A 26,425-nucleotide genomic window follows, 5' to 3' on the forward strand; every position below is an offset into this window, starting at 1 on the left:
AGTGCAGCACACATCTGAGAGTGACAGGTTGGCAACTGCATGTTCCTTCCATATACAACCTCCTCCTGCACTGAAACCTGCTTGCTTCTCAGTACATGATAAAAAAAGCCACTGTGGATCGCTGAATATTTTCATCACGTTATTAAAGGCATGTTAAAGGCATGTTGAATTACCCCACCTCCCCCCAAAAGAAGAAGAAACCCTTTTATAATATTGTGGAGGATTAGAACATTCTTTAGTTCCACTTTTTTTTTTTTTTTTTAAGACTTATTGGGCATTTCCTGGCATGTATATGTCTGTATGTTTGTGTGATTTTTTTTTTCTTTTAGCAATGCATCATGAAGTATTGTTCTGTCATAATATTCAAATGTTTATTCTTTCTTTCTTTCTTTCTTATTACAGCTCTGGAAAAAGTTCTTCAGGAGAAGATAGAGCAGCAGATTGAAATGGAAGTTAAAGGTACAGTCTCAAAGGGATGTTATACTAAATTTAGCATAAAGGTTCAGTAACTACCTTAAAAAGCCTATACAAGGAGAATTTATTCTAAAACATCCAGATATGTTGCATGTTTTGTTTTGGTTTTTTTGTGTTTAAATATGCTTTAGACATTTTGCATTACAAAAGAGTACGAGTTTTAAAGTACATTTAAAGCTTTCACGTTATAGATGTGCAGTTTTTATTTTCAGTACATGCTGTGCAGCTGGTTGCAAAAGCTTCCTTTTCACGTATCTCCTTCTAATGCATGAGAATCCTTAAAATTCCATTGGATTTCTAATAGTGGTTTCAAATATATTAGTTCTGTAGCATTAGTTCGTCAATAAAATTGGGGTGGCTTATGTCTACGAAATGGTTTTATGCAAGAGGATAAAGTGACCTGTTTTCATTGTGCCCTCCCGTGGTATGCATTTAATTCTCCATGATAGATTTCTTACACTGGCTTGCAGATAGAATAGTTGGTTACTGTTGCTTGCTCCTTTTTTTTTTTTCTTCTTCTTTTGAATAACATTGTGAGGTTAGCAGCTGTATTAGTTCGAATAAACGCCTTCTCATTTCATTTTAGTAAATTATTTATAGTTAATTTCTAATAGTTTTGAAAATAATCTTTTTAAATTGTTTGGCCATCATAACTCACAATCAAAGAGCTCAGAAAGGGCGTTTATTCTACTGTCTGCAAGTCAGGTAAGAATCCCTCCCCCCTTTTGCAAACAAAACATTTAAACTAAATAAAAAAGCTTTTCGGGCAGTAAAACATGCACTCACAAGAACATGTCCTTTTGAGATTCATTTTTGCTTGTTGCTGAAGAAATTTTCCACAGTTGGAAGAAAGAACCGCCAATGAACCATTTTCGTGTCAGAGTCATTAAAACAGAGCAAGTGTTGCGTTTATTCGAACAAATATGGTGAGTGAATTTTTTTATGTATTTGGGATGAATTTGTAGCATGCTCATTATTTAATTTCATTTTTAGCAATTTCATTTTTTTTCTCTACCTATTTGATGGAAAGAGCAACGTATGCTGCAATGTAATGTTATTCTCTTGCAGAATTGTTCTTCGGTGAAGAGCCAGAATATACAACAAAAAAGCCCATTGTTGAAGAAGAAACTTTTGCTGATTCGGAAGATCTTCTGAGATCTCTGTCTAATCAGAATTGTGCAAGTAGAATCAGAGCTATGGCCCCCTGTCCTGAGAAACTGAAACCTTCTTTCATACAGAAATTAAAATATCAATCTGTTTTGGTTGGAGAACCAGTTGTTTTCCAGTGCAAACTAAGTGCTTATCCCTCACCCAAATTTACATGGTTTCATAACAACAAACAAATCCCCCAAGGTCTACGAAGAATAATAAAAAATGAGAACTGCATAGATATGCATAATTCCAGTCTAGAAGTTAAGGAGGTTCAGGAAGAGGACTCAGGGAGCTATAAGATTTTTGCTATTAATAGTGAGGGTTCAGCTGAGTCCACAGCATCTTTGTTAGTAATTCATGGGATGGAACAAAATGCCAAGTATCTAGAGTTTCTAAGAAAGTCAAAATGCACCCGTGCCCCTATAGAACATATGATGCAGAAAAAGAGAGATGATAGGCTTAAGGTTGACCTGAGATGCATTGGTTCGCCATTTGATAAGAGGCAGGAGACTGAGAAAGCATTAACTAATTTGTCGCCTACCAAAGGGAAGGTAAGGACAATAAGTTTTGAAAATACCCCCTCTCTAAGACAGGAACTTATGTATGATAATGATTGGGTAGGAAAAAAGCATTCGGTTAGGGTAGGAAGTGCCAAAGAGACTTTGCTTGATGAGGAAATCAGGCTCAAGTTACGGCGTCTTCGTGAGGCAAAAAAAGTTATGCTAGAAAAGAAAAAAGCATCAATTGAAGCACAGCATGTGAAAAATGTTGGATTTAGGGATAAGATAAACCTACCAGCTCATCCAGTCTGCATGGCAGCTCAGCTAGGAGCAAAGAGGCCTGTCTTTCAGACAACTGAGGAAATCCATGAAAAGAAAATGCTGGACCCAGAGGAATTTACCATAGGACATTCCAATGGACAGCTTGAGAAAACTTCAAAAGAGTTCCATATTAGAATGGAACAAATTCTGGGCCTTTCTGGGCCTTCCCAGGCTCCCCAGGAGTCAGCCAATAGAAGCAATACAGAAAAAATGTTCCAGAGACAAAAGGTCTTTAGCAGAGCAATGAAACAAGAAGTTCCAAAACCAGTTTCAGTGTCAGAAAGGAATGCCAGATGGAAGGAAGGAAAGTCCTTCATCCAAGGAAAGTCATTAGAAACAAAAATGGATACCAAATTAGAGGAACATTCTAAAGATTTCATACCTATAAAATCTGTTAAGTCAACCCCCTCCCCTCTGGTTTATGTATTAATGACAGATGATGTCAGTGAGAGAAAGAGACCAGAAATGGTGGTGTCTGATACAATTACATTTAATGTCAATGAATCTACAGCAGTTTGTGAGAGCAGGGGAATGAGCAAAAGTGTTGAAATGGAAATGTCAGTAAATGAATGTTCTTTTGCAAGCAAAGAAAAAATATCAGAAGGAGTAACTGAAATTAAGGAAACTTGTGTGCAACTAAGGACTCCTCCAGTGCAACATTTGGAGCCATGCCCTCCTTTTTTTATCCACGAAATTGAATCTCAAGAAATAAGTGAAGGAGAGAGTTGTACTTTCAGTTGTGCTTTCCAAGCCTACCCATACATCACAGTTACTTGGTATAGCAATGACAAACCATTATCATCACTTAGCCAAGATTGCACCATTAACACCACAAAAAATCATTCTGTGCTGACATTCTCAGCTGTTACCCGCAATCAGGAAGGATCTATTACTTGTGTGATATTTAACCAATATGGAACTGCAACAAGTTCAGGCATGCTAAGAGTGAAAGTAAAAGAGATATCTGAATTGGAACCATTTGGTATATGCAAAGTCAAACTATTACCAGATTATACAGAAGAGGAAGAAGAACTTAGCTTGGTATTTGACAATAAGAAAAAAGATGAACCAGTTTTAAGTACTGCTAGTAAAGCCACACTCTTGCTTCCACCAGTTCATCTCCCTCAACCTTGCATTTCCAAAACAGATCAACTTTCTCTTCCATTGGAAATCAAAATAACTGCCCCAACCCCAACTCCAGAACAAGAAGAATTTAAAGAAGTAATTCAGACTGAATTTATCCAGGAAGAACTCCCTGAAGAACAAGCTTCCAAAGGAATAAAACATAAATTTAAATTTTCATTTGATGTAGCTCATGAACCCCCCAAAATCTTAAAAGAAATTCAGCCAAATATTAGGTGTAGAGAAGGAGATTCAGTTGTGCTTGAATGCTTAATATCCACAGAATCTCAGGTAGTGATAACATGGCTTCAGAATAACCAGGCTTTGATATCCAATGGCAATCTTTTCTTTGAAGAAGGAAATGGTATTTATAGGTTGCATATTTGCAAAGTTTCCTTATCAGATGCCGGCATTTACAAATGTGTTGCTGAAAACAATGCAGGTTTAGTGGAAACTGCTTGCAATCTCTTAGTAGATCCCTCTCAAGAAGCATTTTCCAATATTGTAGATCAATCTGACCTCAAAACTGCACAAAACCAGGTCAAAGAAATCCAGGAGCAGATGACAAGAGAAGAACAGGACAATTATTTTGAATCCTCAGTAGAACTAATGGAGAGCAATTTTCATGATAAACAACACAGTGTAAGCCAGGAGTTCCAGAATATTAGTACACTAGACATCCTAGGTGAAAAAACACGTACAGCAGCCAGTGAAAAAGAAGCTAGAGAAAGGGAATTTCACTTACCTAAATATCTAAATGATATAATGAAATCCCTACTTACAGATGAAAGTGAAAATCCAGGTTTTCACATTCAATATAAAAAAGAAGCAAGTAAAGAAATGGACTCAGAAGAAGAAGAAAATATAGTAGCCATTGTTCCAGAGCTGGACACCTACCATGTTAATAAGCTAAGAGATGTATCTGTTGAAAAAGGCAAAGTTAAAACAGAAAACGTATGTAAGTATGCAGCTAGAGAAACATCAAGCAGCCATCTTGAAATGGCTATGGAGAGTCATAGAGAAAGAGATAGGTCTCCTACTGTAGAAGACGCTTCTGTAAATCATGATCTAGAGCATGAAGCAAAGAGTGTAGAAGATAAAACCATTGTATTTGAGCACATACAGAAGATTTCTGCAGATCGTTGTTTTACTGAATTTAGGTCTGCAGTCAACCACAGTCTATCAGCCAATGTAGATCAAAATAAATCTAAATATAAGAACATTTCTAAGGAAGCTGAGAATCAAGAATTTCAAATTGCATCGAAAATGCTTGATTTTGAGGCTGTCAGAAAAGAAAATATGGAAGAAGCAATCAGTGAGCAACAAGAAATGCTCAAAGGAAGAAAAGAGGAAGTATCTGGAAGCCCCATTATTGGCAAAACTGGTTTGCTCCATAATGGAAAACACTTTAGCTCTGGTGAAGAACAAGCAAGAGAAATAGATCAAAATAAAGAACTAATGGGGAAAACACAAGCAGATAGCCCTGAAGTTGTATTTGATTTAAAAGAAATTCTTCCTGTTAGAGAAAATGTAGACAATAATATTCAAGAACAAATTGAATCTCAGGAGCCTATCAATGTATGTCTAACTTCTGATAAACCGTGTATCTCACTTGATGAAATACAGAATGAAGAAAACATTGATAAAGAACAAATCAGACTTAAATCAGAGGATGCATATGTCCAACTTTCCTCATGTGTTGAAAATGTTAGCCAAACTCAGGAAGATGTAACTCCTGAACTTCCATGTTCTGGATTTGAAGGAAAGGAACAGGATGTAGAAAAAAAACATGAAATTGCACAAAAACATACATCATTTCTAGAGCAAGAAACAGTTTTCAATCAATCCATTCAGCAAATAGAAATGAATGTAGATGTTATTCAAGACCAAAGTGATCTTCAGCAGGAAACAGTGTATGCAAAAGATCAATATTCTGCCTCTGTTTATTCAGATATAGAAATTGGTGAAAGACATCGTGCTGAAAGCATAGAAGCTGAGGTTATTGATGCACAGAGTATGCTAGTTTTAGAAGAAACTATACCTTCTGACCAAGGATTTTCCAAAGTGAATGAACTGATAAAGCAAGAATTTAACGAACAACAACATTCATTGCTATCCACAAATGATATATTTGATTTAAAACAAGTTTACCCTGCTGAAGAGAACAATAATGAGCTACAAGCAATGCAGCCAGAGGAAGTATGCTTTAGAAAACTGTATTCTGCTTCTGAAGGAATGATAATCAATGAACAGGATATCACAGACAATACACATCAGATAATGCACCCCATTCAAGAAGATTCACTCTCTGTGGAAACCAAAATGGAAAAAGAGCATATTCAGGAATGTGCCTTTCCAGAAGCCTTTCACTTAAAATTAGCTTTTCTGAACACAGAATATGCTGACCAGCAGCAAGAAGAGAAGCTGTCCCAGGAGGAAAGGCCTCTCAAATTTCCATCTTCTGCATCTGAGGGACTAGAAGCCTTTCAAGGACAGGAACTGGTTTCCACTCAAGAAGTTTCTGATGACAGCCAGGTCCCATATGAAAGCAGTTGCCAGCAAAAAGATACCTTGTCCCAAGAAAAAGAAGTGCAAGCACAAGAGTCAGTGTTTGATCTAAAAGCACATGTGGAATGTTTGTTGAAAGAGGCTGAAGCATTACACAAGGTAGAAACATGCCCCTTTAACCAGAAGTCTGCTTTTGAGATGGTGGGGGCAGAAACAGAGAGTTTCATAAAACAGCTGGAGGGCAAAAATGTGCCAGGAGAAAACCTTTCTTTACCTGAAGAATTTTGTCAGAATGATAAGAGACAGTTGAAAGAAGATAATACCATAGAACAGGAACTGGCAACAGAAGCAGAACTCTCCATAACTCAGATACTGAAGAAGGCCTTAGAAAACACTGACATCGCTGTTGGGCATAGGGAACACAAAAGAAATATTCCTGAGAGAGCACTGCTTAGCATGCCAGGTGACGCCTTTATGAGGGAACCTTCAGAACCCATCCCACATGGCCAATATCATCAAACCACAGTGACAGAAGCTGGTATCCCTGAACATGTTAATGCTTCAGGATTTACAGTTCCAGAAACAGATAGTTTCATATCTGATATGAAAAAAGCTGCACTGGAAAAAGGATCTCAAGGTGTTCACAAAACAGAAGAAAAAACATTGGTCACTGAACACTCCTTTATTGAGGATACTAGAAAGTTTTCTTCAGAAAAATGCTATGAGCAGAAACTTACTGAAACCCAAATAATAACTGAAGAACATTCAATTTTTCAAGAACCATCTGATACCTCAGCCAAGGAACTTTCCTTATCACAGTTCCTCCTTTCATTAAAAAATGATTCAGTTATAAGCGAACAGGAAGAGACCAAGGCCTTACATAATCTTGAAGAAGAAGGGCAAAGTTCAAAACCCCTAAGTGAAAGACAATGCAGTGCTGAATTTGTCAGTTCTTCCCTCAGAAATGAAGAAGCTGTCCTTCCATCTCAAGAGATACACAGCTCTCCTCATGAGGGAACAGATGTTTGTTTTACAAAAAATTTGCTTGCTGCTGGTGAAAAAAAGATTCCAGATGTGGGAGAGAGCTCATCAAAGGTTTTAACTCGAGAGGGATCTATCACCTCTTTGGAGGTTGAAGATGTCACATTTAGCACAGTTTATGATTATTACAACCAACAACAAGAATTAACACGCCCTTTTTCTCCTGAATCAGAAATGTCTATTGATATTGATAGCACAAACGGAGATGAAGTGGTAGAGTGTGAGAGATTCTACACACCACCCTCATCAGTGGAGAATTTTGAATCTCCCTCATCTTCTCCTTCTTATCATACACCAATTAGCACCCCTGAGCGGTATTCTACTCCTTCGGAGGAGAGATATTCTACCCCTTCAGAGGAGAGATATTCTACCCCTTCAGAGGAACGATATTCTACACCTTCAGAGGAACGATATTCTACACCTTCTGAGGATTCAAATCTAAATTCAGCAATTTCTGCTGCAAAGCTGGTAAGAAAGAATACATCACCAGAATGTTATCAAACACTGACTGGTTCTCTTTTGCAACAGAGGAGCTCTTCCTTTGATGAACTACGTGCTGAAATGTTTGGTACACCTTGTGAAGCATTAGAGCCAAAGGGAAATGAAATGCCTCCTGCATTTATTAAATCACTGGCCAAAAGAAAGATCTATGAGAACACCACACTGTGTTTGATTGGAGAAGTCATAGGTTCTCCCATGCCTGATGTGACATGGTATAAAAATAAGTCACTACTTGAACAAAATCAAAGAGTCAAAGTAGAAAAAGAAGGCAATATATGTATCTTGGAAATCCATAACATTAAACAAACAGATGGAGGAGAATATATGTGCCATGCAGTAAATATTATAGGGGAAGCTAAAAGTATTACACAGATAGAAGTGTTGCCTCATGATGGAAGAGCTTTAGCTCTTCCTCCTCCAGTAACTCATCAACATGTTATAGAGTTTGATATAGAAAAAGGGTCAACATCACGAACACCTTCTCCACAGGAAATACTTCTGGAGGTAGAACTGGATGAAACTGATATCAAGGAATGTGAGAAGCAAGTGAAAATAGCCACAGTTCCTGAACTCACTTCTGATAATCAGAGTATGATTGTATCTCTTGATGTTCTCCCTTTATCTCTTGTGGAAAACACACTGGCTTTGTCTGGAAAAGAAAGCAAAGATGTTCAAATTGACTTTGAAGTAACTGAAATGCCTCCACGCTTCATCACTCCTGTTTTTGATACAGAGGCTTCAGAAAAATCAGAGGCATTGTTTCACTGTAAAGTCTCAGGTTGTCCTATCCCAGTAGTGCAGTGGTTTAAGGAGAGTAGGTGCCTTGCTCCAGATGCTTGGAAGTATGCTATTATTAGTGAGAATGGAAGTCATAGTCTTAAAATTCAGAACGTGGTGCATTCTGACAGTGGTATGTATTTGTGCAAAGCACTTAATGCTGTTGGAGAAGCAACGTGTAAGTGCTTCCTATCAGTTACTGAGGGTCAGAAGTCTCTTGCAGTGGCAAGTGATGAAGGTGAAGTAAAAGTCGGGTTGGAGGTCACAGAAGATCAACCAAAAAAGATTGATTTGCTTGTGGATAATACTATTCCATGTGGCAACCAAACTGAAATAGAACTGGAGTTTGAGTTTGAACATAACACTGATGATTCCCAAAAAGCTGTTAAGCTAGTTGCAGTTACAGAACAGGAACAGGAAGAGGAAGGAGAGTTGTGCGTTAATATTAATGTTGATGTATTTGCTGAGCCGTCAAAAGAAGAACAGATAGAATTTGAAGCAGAGAGCACAGACAGCTGTAGCTTTGAATTTCAAGTCACAGAAGCACCTCCCAAATTTATGAAAAACATTTATGACTGTTTTTCTTTTGTTGGAACTTCTGCCTATTTCCAATGCATTGTAGTTGGTTCTCCAAAACCAACTATCAGTTGGTTCAAAAATGGGATATTGATATGTGAAGAAAGATGCTGTATGGAAGAAAACCAGGAAGGATGTCACAGTCTGGTTATAAGAAATGTACTCCAAAGTGATGAAGGAGAATACAAGTGCGTAGCAACAAACAAAGCAGGGACTGCACAGAGCACTGCTTTGTTAAGAATCTGCTAAATACTCGGATATAAGAATGCATTTCCTCTGAAAGGTATGGTAAGGGTTTAACTTAGAGATCTGGGCATGAAGGTAATAGTAATGCCAGATGTTTCAAAGCATTCTTATGAATGCAATAGATGATCCCCTGAATTGGTTCACAGCCTCATAAGCTACGTGGTGCCTAGACTTTATTCAGCACTACGATACAGGCTACATTTCTCTCAGAATGAATTCTACTGTTGCCGACAGCTCATGCAGTCTCGTGATTATATCATTGTCGTTGTCACCCACATTTGTATACCAACTTAGATACTTGTAAATATATTTATGTCATTAAAAGCTAATTTGCATTTTTGTGAAGAGGGTCTTGACATCTTTGATGCTCTTTTCACTGGTGACTGATTGATTTTAAATTGTACTCTATAATCAATACCATATGTTCAGTAGAGTTCTTTGCAAGAACTCAGACAACAATTTCACCCTCACAATGTTGTATCGGTAATATTTTCTCCTGACCATATTCTGCATTTTTATGTAGTTTCTATTCTGACAAAAATTTTGCTGAATTGAGACTTCTATTGTTCTCATTCCAGTATAAACCAAAATTAGCATGATGCCAGTCAAAATACTCTGTCAAAGATAATCAAAGATTAAACTGGCTATAGAAAAGTTTTGTCATACTAGAGACTGTATAAAACATCAGGATTTATTTCTCTTTTACCAAAGGAGAAGCACCTGGAAGCCAGAGGAACCAAATAAATATGTTCATGTGAATAAAATAGTTTTATTCTAAATTTACACAAAAAACTAACAGTATGCCAAAGATAGATAAAATGAGACTAAATCCCAAATCTGTCTCAGGTCAATAACTGATAGAAATACTTCTATATAGCTAAACCCAAAATAAAATAAAATAAAAATAAAAATAAAATAAAATAAAATAAAATAGTAATGAAAGTTATGCATAGTTTTCCAGTACATGAACAGATCTTATACTTTCCTCTCTACACTTTAATAGAATAAAATAATCTCAGAATCAGTGAAGACAATGAGGTTTATTCCCAAGTAAGCATGTATAGGATTTATAGTGTAATCCTATATACGTAAATCATGTTTTCAAGAGAACATATCCTAGTTAAGTCATATGTGCAATAAAACATATTCCTAGTTAAGCAGGATCACAGCCTTAGCCTACAATCATTTATATACTTCCCTGGGGATAAATTCTGTTTAAATCTATTAGGCTGATTTTGATTAAATGTGAACATGGTTGCATATTAAGATCCAATCTTCTTCTCACTTATCTAGGAATAAGCTCTACTGCATGCTGTGAGATTTATTTCTAAATCTACATGCATATATTTGCATATTTACTATATTAAAAAGAAAAATGACAAGGATTAGTATAGGGATTACCACAGAAAGCATGTTCACTAATTAGAACATAATTTTAACACTGCAGAGAAAACAATCTAGAAATGGAAAAAAACATGACAAGAATTTGCCATATACTAATGGCCAAATAATTGCTTTAAATATTAAATGAATGAATGAGAGTTAAAGCTGCTCATTATTTATTACCAACATTGATATTTAAAAGTAGCAAGATAATTCATACTCAAAGTAGTGCATTTATATACTCAATTATGTATGGGTGTGTTCTTATATCTATATTCCTTGTGCTTATTCAAGTAACAATACCTTTGGCTTTTAGCAGTACATAATCTGGATAGGAGGCTCCAATGTAGTAAAAATTCGAAGTAACTTCTTAAAATATAAAATAGTTCTCATAAAAACCTTGTTAAAATTTTTTCCCACCATCAAAAACACCATCAGTCATAAACACAGAATATTTAGAGCAACTTCCGAAGTTCTGAATTGAAATAGAGAGAACAGTTCAGGGAGCTAACTGCTAGAGAAGCACATATTTAATCAAACATAAGCACTAAGAGTAATGTATGAAGTAGACATATATTCAACAAATTTTTATTATCCTCTCCTCACACAATCATAGGAGACCTAAAACTCAAAACTGACTTCAAATAGGATATTCACAGAACATAAATAACTAATTAGGTGAGGTTGGACCCGACTAATTTGGAAAACTAGATATTGGAAAGAAGAATAGAATGTTTCTGTATGTGTGTGTGCGCACATGCATATGATTTTCTTCTTTTCCTTCTAAAATCAGATTGCTTGGGATAAATCAAGAAAGACCAAGATGGCAAGTGCTAATGTTAGAATTAGTTTTATACTAGTTGCCATTTATATATAATCTAATCTTAATTTATTAGAAGAATTAATGCTTAAGCAAAATTCAATTATTTTAATACAGATGATAAAATATTGTGAATCTAGAAACATTAAATTTAAGACGAGCAGTTAAAATAATGTTTTTTGGTGTTTGATTTTGTTTTGCTACTTTGTACTAACCCAATGGATATACAGGGTATTTCAACAATCTTCATTACCATGATATAAGTGACAATTGGTTAATAATAATGTCAGCAACAACATGCCAATACCATTTAAACAATGTGCACGATAGCATGATAGCTGAACATTTTAACCAATGAATCAAACAGAAAAAGGTGTAAGTTAAATGAAGTGGTATAAGAGAAATAAATGTACCTCATCCAACATTGAGTTGGTCAGAAATTGCAGCGGAATTAGCTTTCACTGCCATTCCCTATTCAGTTGATAAGCAGTTTTGGAGTTAGTGAGGTCCCATTGTCCCTGCGTATCAGAGAATATGCCTTGAATGTATTGTGCTGTCTGGTATCAAAGAACACAAACAGTTCCTTTTGGAAAAATTCAGCTCCGTATTTGACTTTTGACTTCCAGCATATATTATTATTGCAGAACATAATCTTGCAGTTATGGTCCTGACCTTCCCGGGGGAAAAGAAAATGTGTGGCAACAGTGTCCACACATTTGCTCTGTTAGGAAGACAGCAGGCTATGAACAGGTGGAAGACTCTTCACCTTGCAAGCTCTGGGTAGATTCCTGCTTTGCCCATTTCCTCTCCTGCCCCCAAGGAGAGCGTCTTTTAAAAGAGGAGAGAACTGAATCTCCAAAACCTCTTCCTCCTACTCCAGCCCTTCCTGATAGCTGAGAAGAACTATTATTCTCTGTTCCCAGTTGCTCCGTGGAGCCACAAGCTTTCGGCCATGCTCCCATTTCTCTGGATAAAAACCCCAGTTTACAATTAGAAGTTATGGTTCATGGGTAACTGGCCAGGAAAAACATCGTGCAAAGCTGAAATAATGGTGGCTGTGAAATCAAGCCAACTCACCCAGGCAAAATAAAGATTGGCAGCTGGAGCTGTTTCTTCCAAAACTCTCATTTAAGCTATATACTTTTTCAGTGTCAACTCCAATGTCTTTTGGTTTTGTTTTTTGTTCTCACTGGGTACTTTAGAAAAGCCATTAAAAGGGATTTCACTTGTCCAATAATCTATGTTATCTTTGAAATGCCAGTGTATATATTGTTTTAATAAAAGCATACAATACAACACACTTGGGGTTGTCTTCATTGAGCCTGCTTTGATATTTTTTTCCCTTTTAATTCAAGTTTTAGGACAGCGTGAGGTGTATGTGAATTTCAGTACCTTTCAATACAGCCCTTGCAAACATAAAAATAGGACACTTATTTGCCCACAAATGTCAGACTAGAAATAAGGCATGATTTATTGAGTTGAACAAAGGGTAGAATGTTGCAAGTCTTTGCAGTTATCAAATCCAAACACACACACACACACACACACATTATTTTAAAAACTCTTTGTTAAAAAGCGTACCAATAATTTCAGCCTGATTTCTAGATGACTAGAATCAGCTGTCTGAAGACAAAAATGGATGATTCAATAGGGAAAGCAGGAAGATTAATCAGCCTGACACAGATGCAAGTTGATGAAAGAAAGAACTTACCGTATTTTTCCGACAATAAGACGCCCCCATGTACAAGACGACCCGCACTTTTCCAGCCCAAAATTAAAAAATCAATATTTTAAAGATAGTGCAGAACACATTTTTATTTAGTAATTAGTTAACATTTACCTGATACACTCGGTGGGAGGAGGTCCAAACCGTCTCTCTGCAGCTCTATTTCCAGGCTCTTTTGCATAACTGATTACATTCAAGCACTAGTGAAACTGCAGATAGCTTGTCTCTGCAAACAGCCTTCCTCTAATTGGTTTGTTCAGCATCAGCTGACATCAGTTACATCAGGCTCGTGATTGGAGGAAGTCTGTTTGGGAGACAAGCTATTTCACTCGTGATCGGAGGCTAGCAATAGGAAGAAGCCTCTCTGCAGAAACAAAGTTTGGCAGTTTGGAACCACGCGATTCTCGGCTGACTTCCTTGAATAAGACGCCCATCAGTTTTTAGGGTAAGGATTTTAGAAAAAAAGTATCGTCTTATAGTCGGAAAAATACGGTATTTCTTCTGTGTGAGATCTAAAAGAAGTGTCTAAGCACTGGGGTGGCGGATGATCTACTCTTATCCTTCCAAGGAAAACTTGGCTGCCATTGATGCTCAAATATTTCTAGACAAAAATGAAATAGTGGGTGCTTTCTTAAATTGGTGCCCCTTTCCATTAGCTGAGATCTACAGCATTATTATTAGCATTATTATTACCCACCTTTATTTTGCACAACTCAAGGTAGCGTACATAATACTCCCACCTTCTATTTTCCTCAGAACAACAACCCTATGAGGTGGGTTGGGCTGAGAGATCAGGACTGGCCCATAGTCACCCAGGTGGGTTTCATACCTAAGGGAGGAATAGAATTCATAGTCTCCCGGTTTCTAATCCGGCACCTTAGCTACTACACCAAACTGGCTTTCATCCTCTGTTAGTAGCTTAGTATTGTATTATAATGTTACGATTATTCTAAATAACATGAAAAAGTGAAAGAATATTCATTTTCCTTGGACATTAAATCCATTAAGTCAGGTGTAAGAGAATCATGGATTTTTAAAATACAAAACAAATTCTCAATGTGTACCTTATTAAACTAATCCAAAGTTTCTTTACTTTCCCAGCATCAGTAGGCCTGTAAGTAGAAAAAAGTATATGCAAGAAAAAAGATTATTACAAGTTGAAGTATAAGGGTCAATATAATAATAGAACAACAATATTACAGTTAATGTTTTTCTTACAATGTGGCTTTATTTAGGATTTGCTCTTCTCCAAATAACCTTTAATCCAGCAACAGCTTTCTTCTTCCTCTTGTACCTCTAAGCTACCTGATACATTGTTCTGGAGAATTCTCCAAGTGCCTAGGGCAAATTTCCAAGGGCACAGGATGCAGGGAAGAAGAGGAAATTGGTGAAATTTGCTTTCTTCCCTTCATCAATAGGGCCCTGCAGAATCAGAACTCTATTCATGGAATAATAATGGATGCAAGTTCAATTATTTTTAAGACAATGTATAAATCATGAAACAGTTATTCTAACTTCTGCAATTCCTAGATCAAACAATAATACAAGTAATCCTCACCTAACAACTGCCCTGTTTAGTGACCATTTGAAGATACGATGGTGCTGAAAAAATAACTTTGCGACCAGTCCTCACACTTATGTCCTTGCAGGTGATCGAGATTCAGGTGCTTCACAACCAGCGGGTGTTTATGACTGTCGCAGCATCCCGTGGTCATGTGATCACCATTTGTGCACTTCATAGCTGGCTTCTGACAATCACATTCAATGAAGAGGCTGGCAGTAGTCATGGTCTTGCAAGTCATCATCATGTGATGACTCACTTAACAACTGCGGGTGATTCACTTAATGACCACAGTGGAAGTGATGTAAGTCCAGCATGGTCATGTGATGTTTCACAATGACCATGTTGCTTAGCAACAGAGTTGCCAGTCCCAGTTGTGGTTGTTAAGCAAGGACTACCTGTATAAGCAATCAGTTTGATTAATGAAAACAAATAAATCCCTTCACCTTCCATTTTCTAAATCTTTATTGACTTTGTTGTCTGAGATTTATAGAATATTTAATATAGAATATTTAATAATAGGCTGTCAATGATGTAGGGAAAATTAGAATCTTACCAACATATTGGATGCAATGGTACATTCTAAAAAATATGAATATTTGAATTGTCTTGCAGTATTATCCCTGTGTCATATTTTCTGAAGCATTGCTCTAGCATGTTTGTTGGCATTGTCTTTTAATTACTAGGAATACTTGTTCAAGAAAACTTATTAGTAAAGTATAAATAATTCTTTCTCATACAGAGATTTCTAGCTCAGTTATTGTGTCTGCTGAGGAAGAAAGCACCAAGAGTTTCAACAGTGACCTACAGTTATCTGATAAAGATGCAACACATGAACTCATGCCTGAAAAATCCATTTATTCCAGCAATTTAGACAGGAAAGAGGAGAAGAGGGATATTCCAAGCTTCCTCAAACATGTGTCCAGTGTTGAAGTCAGTATAGGAGATATAGCTAAACTTTCTGTTACTGTTACTGGCAATCCAAAACCTCAGATACAATGGTTTTTCAATAATGTTAAAGTCACATCATCTGCAGATTATAAATTTGTGTTTGATGAGGAAAGCTACAGCCTCATTATTCTTTCTGCAAACTCTGAACATGAGGGAGAATACACCTGCATTGCTAGTAATGTTCATGGCAAGACTGCTTGCAGCACTTATCTGAAGGTCAATCCTAAAGGAAGCAGCATGGGATCAGAGGCAGAGTTCACCAGTGCAGTTTCCACAGAGATGACAAGAGGTCCTCAACCTCCATATTTTGTTAGGAAACTAAATCCTGTTCACTTTGTGCAAGGTGCGCTAGCTGTGTTTGAATATAAGGTGGCCGGTGAGCCGGCTCCTATAATTCACTGGTTTAGGGGAAATGACCAACTTTTCTCCAGTGCACATTACACCATCAGTCATAATCCAGATGGTTCTGGGTCTCTGATGGTGAATAACTGTCAGAGGGAAGATGGAGGTTTATACTTCTGTAAAGCAAGCAATATCTTAGGTGAAGCCACAAGTAGTGCAGAACTTCTTATTCCCCAAGATGTCCCTGCTGAACTTCCATATGTAGATCAGAAGGCTATGCAGATAAAACGCACTAAGATTTTTAAAGAAACTGTAAGAGAGCAGGCCACTGAGTCACAGATGTGTACAGTTAAATTGCCCGATGATATAGGGCACAACGGCCAGCAAACAATAGCTACTACTGTAAAAGAGGATAAGCATCTCCTATTCTCCGTTCCGAGAGCTGGAGAAGCTATTTCAGCCAGCGAACCCAAGCAAAAGGTGCATATTTCTGGAGCTGAGAGCATCCAAATATTGACCAAGGAAAGCTCTTTGGCAGTCCAAGTACATAAGTCAGAGAAGGGAGTGCTAGTGCAGGAGGAGCACAGTTGCTTTCAGTCCATTATGGCAGCCCAGCAGCGTGAGATAAGTGAGGCTCATACAGTGGCAATGAATAATGTTGACGCACCTGAAAATGTTCAGCCAACCCAAGAGTCATTAAAGGTACTGCAGGTGGCTCTGATTGCCTCTGAAGAGACATTCCCCAAAGAGAGGACCTTTGAAGCAGCTATGGAAGAGCTGCAAAAAGGCTCCCTGAAGCAGGACAACCTTGTGAAAGCAGCCCTGATGGCAGAAGAAAAACAGAAGCTCTCCCATGAACTCACCGAAATGATTCCTCAGTTAGAAAGCACAGTCCCAGCAGAGATACAGAAAGCAGGTGGAAGCCCATTGCATTTGCCCATTGCGTTTGAACAAGCAACTCTTCCTAAAGAAGAGCACTTTAGTGCTGAGGTACCACCAGAAGATGAAGCCGTATCTAGGAAAAGCCAAAGGCTGTTTCACAGCTTAATAACAGAAGAGCAGCTTCCCACGTCATGCGAAGAAGCTAAGCTTCTTTCTCCCCTGGGGGAAGCAGTCAGCCTGCAGTTTGTCAAAGAGCCTGTTTCTCTTTTGCATCTCCAGACCAACGACACTGAGCAAGTGTTGTCTAAGGAAGGCATTTTGGCTTTACCAAAACCTGAATGCCAAACTGCATTGCAGAAAGCAGAAAGCATGATTAAGCGCACTGTGATTTGTGAGGAAAAGACCCCAATCTCTGCAGATGCCCTGGAGGCCTTTCAGGATGAGATTGCTGGAGAAAGGACTTTGACTACATTAGAGCCTCAGCTCCGTAAGTGTTTGACTGTTGTGGCAGAAGAATGGCTATTGCCCAAAGAGCAAATTCTTCCTCAAATGGCCACAGAGCAGAAAGCAGTCTTGAAGAAAGATGATTTTCAGATGGTTATGCAGGCTTCAGATATCACTGAAAAGAGGGTCTTGGCTGCTGAGTACATTAAACCACTGAAGGATGTGGCAGGCAAGAGCTGTGGGGTAGCCTCTGAGCCCAGACTAGTATTGGAATCCCTATGCGTTGAGGAATTCGGCGTTCCTATTGAGAATGCTGATCTGTTAGAAGCCACAGAGCAAGATTTTGCAGCACGAATCCAAGAAGGACAGTCAGTCAGGCTTCCATTAATGCTAGAAGAAAAACAGCCTTTCAAGGAAGAACACGTAAACAAACTCAGAAGTCCGGAAAGTCAACACATGACAGTCCAGAAACAATCAAGAATAGTGATGGGAATGCCTGAAACTCTGGAAAACAAAACTCTTTCTAAAGAAAGTCAACTTGCAAGAGAAATTCTAGCATGTTGCAGCCTAGATGTGAAACCTCCAGAAAGAAGTCCCTTAAAAATAGCTCTAATAAATGAACATCATTCATTTTCTTTTGACACTTTCAGTGATGTAGAAAGTATTCAAGTAAAAACTGTAAGAATAGTCAGGGAACCTAAACATTCTATGTACATCTGCCTTGTTACCAAAGAAAGTTCAAATACTGCAGAAATAACTCTTCCCTTTGATGGAATATATTCACATAAAGCTACCTTAAAAAATGAATTGCAAGCTCCATTTCAGCCTGTTGTTCATGAAGAGAAATACACTCTGATGGCAGATGAACCCAAAGTTATATCTGAAACGAAATGCTGTAAGTTGCTTATTATTTCTTCATCTTTCAGAGAAATGCACTCAGGTATTGTAACTGATATGCCTGTTCAACAGCAAACAGTTGGGGATCTCATTGGTTGCCTTGAGCCACAATGTGCCAGAATGAGTACTGAATCCAAAATACAGCTGGAGCAACTTGTGTCTGCCCAAGAAGTCAAAACTGTTGCTCTAAAGGAGCAAATTAAAGATGTTGGTACAACCTCACTTACCCTTGATATTCCATCAGTGCCTGCCTCAACTGAAAAACCAATAGATACTCTGAAAGTGAGAGAAAGAAAAGAAGAACATTTTGAGGAACATGACGAGGAGACACATATAGTTGAAGCCAAGGAACAAGAAGACAGAAGTCCCATCATGTACCTAGGTTTGATGGACACTGTTGTTGAGGAAGGTGACAGTGTGAAATTTACTTCCAACATAGTAAATGCTGAGGTGGTAAATTGGTATTTTGAGAGTAATCTGATATTTTCAGGCAGTGAGTTCAAGTGTTTGCAAGACCATGACACTTACACACTCATAATCAACCAAGCACTCAAGGAAGTACATCAAGGAGAGTACACCTGTGAGGCTCTGAATGAAAATGGAAAAACGACAGCAACAGCAACACTCACAGTTGTAAAAAGAGGTTGGAATATGGGGATAAGATATTACTTCTCTTCACTGATTTTCTAACTCAGTAGAACACATACACATATTTATATCCATAAATATTTTGGATATTAATATACAAAGTGTATAAACTTCCATAGTACATCACAAAACTAATCACAAAATTCACCCTTTTGTCTTTTCCTTAGTGTGCATGCACTCTCACTCTCTGGTTCCTCATGCACATGAGTACCTACTCTAGTCTTCAAAATTATTGTACCATACTTTTCATTCTTTGGTAATATGATCACATTAATTATTATAATTTCTTTCAGAAATAACGACAAAGATCATTTATAATTTATAATTATAATGTGTAGTCATTCTTTTTAAAAAGAGTGCATGTCTTAACACTTTCATCCCAATATCTACAGAGAAATTATTCACTCTTTCTTTTCACTGTTACAATAAGGGAGCACATACTCAGGAGGAAGTTCCATTGAAAACTGTGGGACTTGCTTATCAGTAAATAAATACAGAAATTCCACTATGCGTCATGAAAACTTTTCCACCATTTGAACTTACTTCTCACATTTCATTTTGCCACTGTTTCCGCACGACCTGGTATAATTCTGTATATCACGTTCTTTGCATGTCTTATTGTAGTAAGCAGAAATCTTAGTATCTTCAAAGTTCCACTGTCCACTTCAGTGGAGCCTGGCAGTAGCCTGGCCATCACGACATCACTTGTAGCTTGCTTTCATTGCTAACTACCATTTTCTTCTACAGTCACTTTCCTTGAATTGTCCACAGACAGGAAATCACCCATCCTGTTCTGGTCATCCCTGTATTAACAGAGATTGAGAATAATATCATCTTGTGCACTCTCGTTGTTATTCATGTACATGCTGGTGACTGTAACTTTTTTTTTTTTTTGCTTTTAATTTTAGTTGCACCCATCCTGAGGAGAAGGCTAGAATCCCAAGAAGTTGCTGTGAACCACCTTGCCAAGTTCACTTGTGAGATTGAAATGGCACCAGATGTACGATTTCAGTGGTACAGAGCAGGACGGGAAATCTTCGATGGGGATAAGTACACCATTTATACAGCTAATTACACATCGATTCTTCAAATCCCAAGACCTCAAGTTGTGGACTGTGGTGAATACAGCTGCAAGGCATCCAACCAGTATGGGAGTGTCAGCAGCAAAGCCACATTAACAGTAACTGGTAAGGGCGGTACCTGAACCTCAGTTTGCTTTCTTATCACATATTTGGGTATATTCATTGTTACTGCCATGGTTTAAGAAAATAAGCAAATACGAAGTCTGTTGTGATACCACATTTAGAGTACAAATAACACCTACATCGATATCCACAAGTCTCCATTAGCAGAAAGGCTGCTGGTGGGATGGGGGTCAGCAGGAAACTCCACCCCCCATAGAACATAATGGGGAGAGCACGAATGAGTTGCGGGTAAATGCATTTTGTTTTTATCGTATTCTTCTCAAAACATTCTTAAATGTCTTCTGTTTCCTGAAGAAATGATACCTTTAAGCAATTCATCCAATCGCAAATCTATATAGATGCATCTGGTTTGATTTACTACTTGCATATTGTGAAATCCATGAGTGTTAGGTGGGAAACCATCTCAAAATAAGTATCTTAAGGGCCATCTTAAAGTAAATAAAGGACACGTTACATGTGGATATTTCTCTTTTTTAAAATACTGATACAAGTCTTTTCAAAAAATATGCTTGCTACATCTTTTTAAAAATGCTACTGTAAGATTTCATGCAACCCTTATTACAAGATAGTTCTGGAATGCAGGTAAATTAATCATATGGGAACCTAATTTTGCAGCAAGATTACTCTTTCTGGATGAAATTCTAAGTTTTAAAATTCACATTATGTTAGGTGAACCTAGAGATAATAATTATGATAAATATATTGGCTATTGGGGATTTTTATTTCATGTTATCTTTAGACAATATAAGGCATGGGAAAATAATGATTTCAGTCTTTTCCTTTGGGGGGAGAGAAAAGAGGCCAACGTATTTGCCTAGCCAAACACATTTCTCCCCCTTTTCTTTTGCAGAAGCGTTTCCTCCAACTTTTGTAACCAGACCTGAATCTCTTACAACTTTTGTGGGTAAGAGTGCCAGGTTTCCCTGTACTGTGGCAGGCACGCCCGTGATAGACATAGTGTGGCAGAAGGACGGAGTTCCCATCTCTTCCACCGAACACTACAGGATTTTAGCATCTGACACCAAGCACTGTTTAGAGATTGCACATCTCACAGTTAACCACAGGGGGGTATACAGCTGCAAAGCCTCCAACAAGTTTGGAGCAGATGTCTGCCAGGCAGAATTAACCATTATCGATAAGCCACATTTTATTAAGGAATTGCAGTCTGTACAGTCTGCAGTCAATAAAAAGATACGTCTTGAATGTCAAGTGGATGAAGACCGAAAAGTAACTGTCTTCTGGACTAAAGATGGCCATAGAATACCTCCAGGCAAGGATTACCGGATCATCTTTGAAGACAAAATAGCATCACTCGAAATCCCACTGTCCAAGCTTAAAGATTCTGGCACGTATTCCTGCACTGCCACAAATGAAGCTGGAAGTAGTTCCTCGTCTGCAACAGTAACCATCAGAGGTAAGAAAAGGATTGGCATACACAATGTAAATGTTCTTTGCATTCTTTTACTAACAGTGTAATATTTACCTGTCAAAATTAGAAGGTGGACAGGAAACATTTTTAAGGATTTTTTTCCCTACTTCTTCATTTCTGTATCAAAAAATATGCTTAAAAATATTTTGCTGTAGTCTTAATGTGCTATAATAAAGCTTAAGGTTTGACCAAAATAGAAGTGTATATATTTTTATAGCATTGATGAAAAAAGTTTTTCTTTTCTCCTAGAGAAATCTTGGTTACTGGTCTTAAAAGTCAAGTTTTGAATAATGACAGAACTGAATTCAGTCCAAAGCTGATTGCATGCTTCTAAATAATTTGTTTTGTACTCTTTGTAATACATTGATCTTCTAAGATACTATCTTTTAGGATTCTTTCTTTCTGGACTCTTTCTGTAGAGCCACCATCATTTGTGAAGAAAGTGGATCCCTCTTACTTGTTGACTCCAGGAGAGTCAGCACACCTTCAGTGCAAAATCAAAGGGTCTCCTGTGATTCAGGTGACATGGTTCAAAAATAACAAAGAAATTAGAGAGAGTGATACATCCAGGATGTCCTTTGCCAACAACGTGGCTGTGTTAGATATTTCCAATCTGAAAGTGGATGACAGTGGAAGTTACTCCTGTGAGGCGGTTAATGATGCTGGCAGTGACAGTTGTAGCACTGAGATTGTTGTAAAAGGTTTGTTCTCATATCCACTGATGATTTCTTATGAAGATACTCTTTTCTATGCATGTGTTTCACCAGTCACTAATTCTTTATTCATGCTTTGATGGTTTTGTAGAGCCTCCTACTTTCATCAAAACTCTTGAGCCAGCTGAAATAGTGCGAGGCACAAATGCCGTTCTTCAGTGTGAGGTTTCTGGTACTGGACCATTTGAAATCTGTTGGTTTAAAGAAAAGAAGCAAATTCGCAGTAGTAAAAAATACCGCTTGACTTCCCAAAAGTCTCTTATCTCTCTGGAGATTTCTTCATTCAATAGTGCAGATGTTGGTGAATATGAATGTTCTATAGCAAATGAAGTTGGAAAGTGCATTTGCAGTGCAACATACATACTGAAAGGTTAGTGAATGATCAAGAGGACCACACGTATCTTTTAACATAAGCAGAAAGACATTCTTTCTTGGAAACAGTTTTTCCTTGCTTAACCACCCTTTTGTTGCTTTTCTTTCTGCATCGCATGGCCTACTGATACAAGCAAAGACCAAGTATCCTTCAGGTGATCCCCAGAGTAAGAGTGCTTTGCCCAAACAATATTTCAAGAGACTTTGTATTGATCACTTTGGGCTGCAAGTGGGTACATTGTCCAGATCTCTCACCTGCATTACAGACACTTCTTTCTGTTTCAACACTCACCTAAGTGGAACAAAGCAGTTCTAAGTAGCTCAAATTTAAGATAGTTACCAGAAGTTGTTTCAGTCCCAGTTAAACATGAGATAAAGCACCCTGGTGATCAAATGGCACTGTAAGAAGAGATTTGTTTGTCTGAACAGGCTAATGCTGTTTCAGAGCAGCAAAGTGTCCAAAGTTTCAGCAGCAGCCAGACTGTTTCTTGCCAGGGCACTCACCAAGTGCTTGGGCATTAGCAGATTGGCAGGGAATGGGTCATGCTACTTTAAAAAAAAAACACTCCCCTTAGGGTACAATAGCACACAACAATCCATTCCTATCTTTGGTGTATAATATGAATGTACAGTAGATGTGCCAAATACAGACATTTCTACCTTGGGACCTTCTCTCCACATCTTTACAAGAAAGAGGTCCTGTTCCTGAGTGTCCTACTTCTTTAGCCCCCCTGTCCTCAAAGATAAAATGTCACATGTGAAACATGTAGGATTACATGGCAAGTAATAAACTCTTTCCATCAAGATTGTAACTTTCTTTTTTCCTTTAAATGTTTTTTGAAGTCTTATAGTTAGAAAGGATATGATAAATACTGCCTTACAAGATCTGCTTAATTTTCTTTCAAAAGCCTGAAATACAGTTTCTAGTCTAATGTGAAACGATAATAACAAATAAGGGTTTTTTTTTTCTTATTTCAAATTAGAGCCTCCATCTTTTATTAAGAAAATTGAAGATGTGACTACACTTGCCGGAGAGACAGTCTTTTTGCAGGCAGTTGTGAAAGGCTCAGCTCCTCTTTCTGTTACTTGGATGAAGGGAAAAGACATTATTAAAGAAGATAACAAAGTCAAAATTACCTTTGAAAATGGCCTTGCCACTTTGGAAATCTCAGGTGTCCAGATTAATTCTAGTGGTAAATATACATGTCTGGCTGAGAATGACGCAGGAAGCCAAACATGTTTTGGACAATTATCAGTTAAAGGTCAGTTCAGGAGCTTTTTAACATTGCACAGTCCTTCATACATTGGCAAGCTGGTTGTGTTCACTCTGTAATGATTGCTATTTAATTCTGTTTTAGAACCTGCCACAATTGTTGACAGAGCGGAGTTCATTGAGGTGACAGCTGGGGACCCAGCAATTTTGGAATACACAGTTGCAGGCACCCCAGAATTAAAAACAAAATGGTTCAAAGATGGAAAACTTCTGGTTTCCAACAAAAAGTATAGAATCAGTTTTAAAAACAATGTTGCCCAGTTAAAATTCTATACTTCGGAATTACACGATACTGGGGAAATCACCTTTGAAGTTTCTAACGACGTTGGACGTAGTTCATGCACCACCACGTTTAGTGTGTTAGGTTGGTAAACATCTTTAGGCTAAGAGAACCCTACTGCAATTCTCAACAAATTCTGAACCTTTGGTGAAATGCTTCTTGTATTATATTCGCTTTCTTTCTTTGCTTTACTTTGCCTTGAAATAGATCGTACCATTCCTCCATTCTTTACCAAAACTCTGCGGAATGTTGACAGTGTGGTTGGAGGCTCCTGTCATTTGGATTGCAAAGTGTCAGGCTCGCTTCCAATAAAAGTATCTTGGTTTAAACATGACAAAGAGATCACTCCCAGTGCCAAGTACACACTGCGGTATGAAGAAGGCTCAGCGTCCTTGGAAATCAAGCATTTGGACACCAAGGATGTAGGGGTGTATTCTTGTAGAGCTACAAACTCTGCAGGCAGTAAAGAATGCAGTAGCACTTTGGTCGTAAAAGGTTTGCCATCTTTTCTGCCGCCTTTTCTTAATGTTTCTTTCCAACTAGTGTTTGTCATCCATTATTTACTTACCTTTTTCCAAATATGTCTTTCAAACATTGTTTAGAACCACCTAGCTTCGTAACAGAGCCAGAATCTCAAGAAGTATTGCCTGGATCGACAGTGCGTTTGAAGACTACCTTTAAAGGAACAGAACCATTTTCTGTGCAGTGGTTTAAGGGTGATGCTAAATTAACCACTGGTGGAGCTTGCTATATCATGACTGAAGCCTTCTCAAGCTACCTGGAACTTTATGCAGTAAAACCTGCCAATTCTGGTGTCTATTCGTGTAAAGTCAGCAATATGGCTGGTTCCATTGAATGCAGTGCAAACCTATTTGTGAAAGGTTTGCACTCTCTTTCTCTTATTGCCATATATTTGGGTGGAGATCTAAAATGTTAAATGTTTGTCTCTTATATTTCTTTAACTTCTTTGTACCACTCTTTCAATGGCTCTTCTTAATTTCACAGAACCTGCTGCTTTCTTGGAAAGGCTGGAGCCCTCCCTGTTGTTTAAGAAAGGAGAATATGCCCAGTTAGATTGCAAAGTAAAGGGTACCCCTGAACTTAAAATCTCTTGGTTTAAGGATGATCGAGAGATTAAAGAGAGTGATAAGTACAAGATGTCTGTGATGGATGCTACAGCAGTACTCAGTCTGTTGGATGTCACAACTGAAGACAGTGGTGAATATATGTGTGAGGTGAAAAATGATGCCGGGAAAGAGACCTGCAGTAGTGTGGTGGCAGTAAAAGGTGTGTGTGTGTGTCTTAAACACCCTTCCTGCCAAATTTTCTCAATAAGACTGTTGTCTCTTGGAAGAATTCCCAAAACAAGTAACCATTCCTACTCTTTCTTTCTGTCTTGTACTTTAGAATCACCATATTTTATCAAGGAATTTGAACCCAGGGAAGTATTAAAAGACTCAGATGTAATACTGGAGTGTGAGGTCTTAGGTACTCCCCCACTGGAGGTATATTGGCTAAAGGACAACAAGCCTGTGAGGAGTAGTAGGAAGCACAGAATAACCACTGAGAAATCCTTGTTTAGCCTCCAAGTGTTCAAGTTTGATTCTTCAGATGCTGGCGAATATCAGTGCAGGGTAACAAACGATGTAGGAAGCTGTGTCTGTAGCTCTGAACTGACCCTGAAAGGTTAGTGCTACTTAGAAAATCTCACTCTGTCTTTTTTATACTAATGTTCTTGATGATGTTGCTATTCACCAGATATCTATTCTTCCAATAGAGCCCCCACAATTTGTGAAGAGGATTGAGAACATTAGCTCTCTCAGAGGAGGCACCATTGTGTTTCAGGCAACAGTTAAAGGCTCCATGCCAATAACAATTTCATGGTTGAAAGATAATGATGACATTATTGAAGATGACAACACAAAAATGACTTTTGTGAACAATGTGGCTACTCTCATGATCAGGGCCATTGAAGTGAAGCACGATGGGAAATATTTTTGTCAGGCGAAAAATGATGCCGGCATCCAAAGATGTTCTGCTTTGCTAACAGTAAAAGGTCTGTGTAGCCAGGTCTCAGTTCCAGATATATAGCATTATCTTTAGTCAACATTACAGCTCATATTTATTCCTGTATTTATTGCAGAACCGGCCACAATCATTGATAAAGCTGTTTCCATTGATGTCACGGAAGGTGACCCAGCTACTTTGCAGTGTCGATTTTCAGGAACAAAAGACATTAGTGCCAAATGGTTAAGAGGTGGGAAGGAATTGACATTTGGCC

At 37.9% G+C, this 26,425-nt stretch overlaps 1 protein-coding gene across 9 annotated transcripts in view; it reads left to right on the forward strand.

Moving 5' to 3' along the window:
- TTN (titin) overlaps positions 1 to 26,425 on the forward strand; it is a 299,036-nt gene that overhangs the window by 58,269 nt on the left and 214,342 nt on the right. For all 9 annotated transcript variants that reach the window (XM_088135751.1, XM_088135752.1, XM_088135753.1 and 6 more), the window contains exons 46-49: positions 403 to 459; positions 15,451 to 18,867; positions 19,781 to 20,059; positions 20,928 to 21,491. In XM_088135751.1, the coding sequence (XP_087991877.1) occupies positions 403 to 459; positions 15,451 to 18,867; positions 19,781 to 20,059; positions 20,928 to 21,491 (4,317 nt within the window). The remainder of the gene's footprint in view (positions 1 to 402; positions 460 to 15,450; positions 18,868 to 19,780; positions 20,060 to 20,927; positions 21,492 to 26,425) is intronic.

This window comes from Python bivittatus, unplaced genomic scaffold, assembly GCF_059951505.1.
Source record: "Python bivittatus isolate LINGU-HERP-01145 unplaced genomic scaffold, Pbiv_v1 ctg000200_np1212, whole genome shotgun sequence".
Classification (NCBI taxonomy): Eukaryota; Metazoa; Chordata; class Lepidosauria; order Squamata; family Pythonidae; genus Python; species Python bivittatus.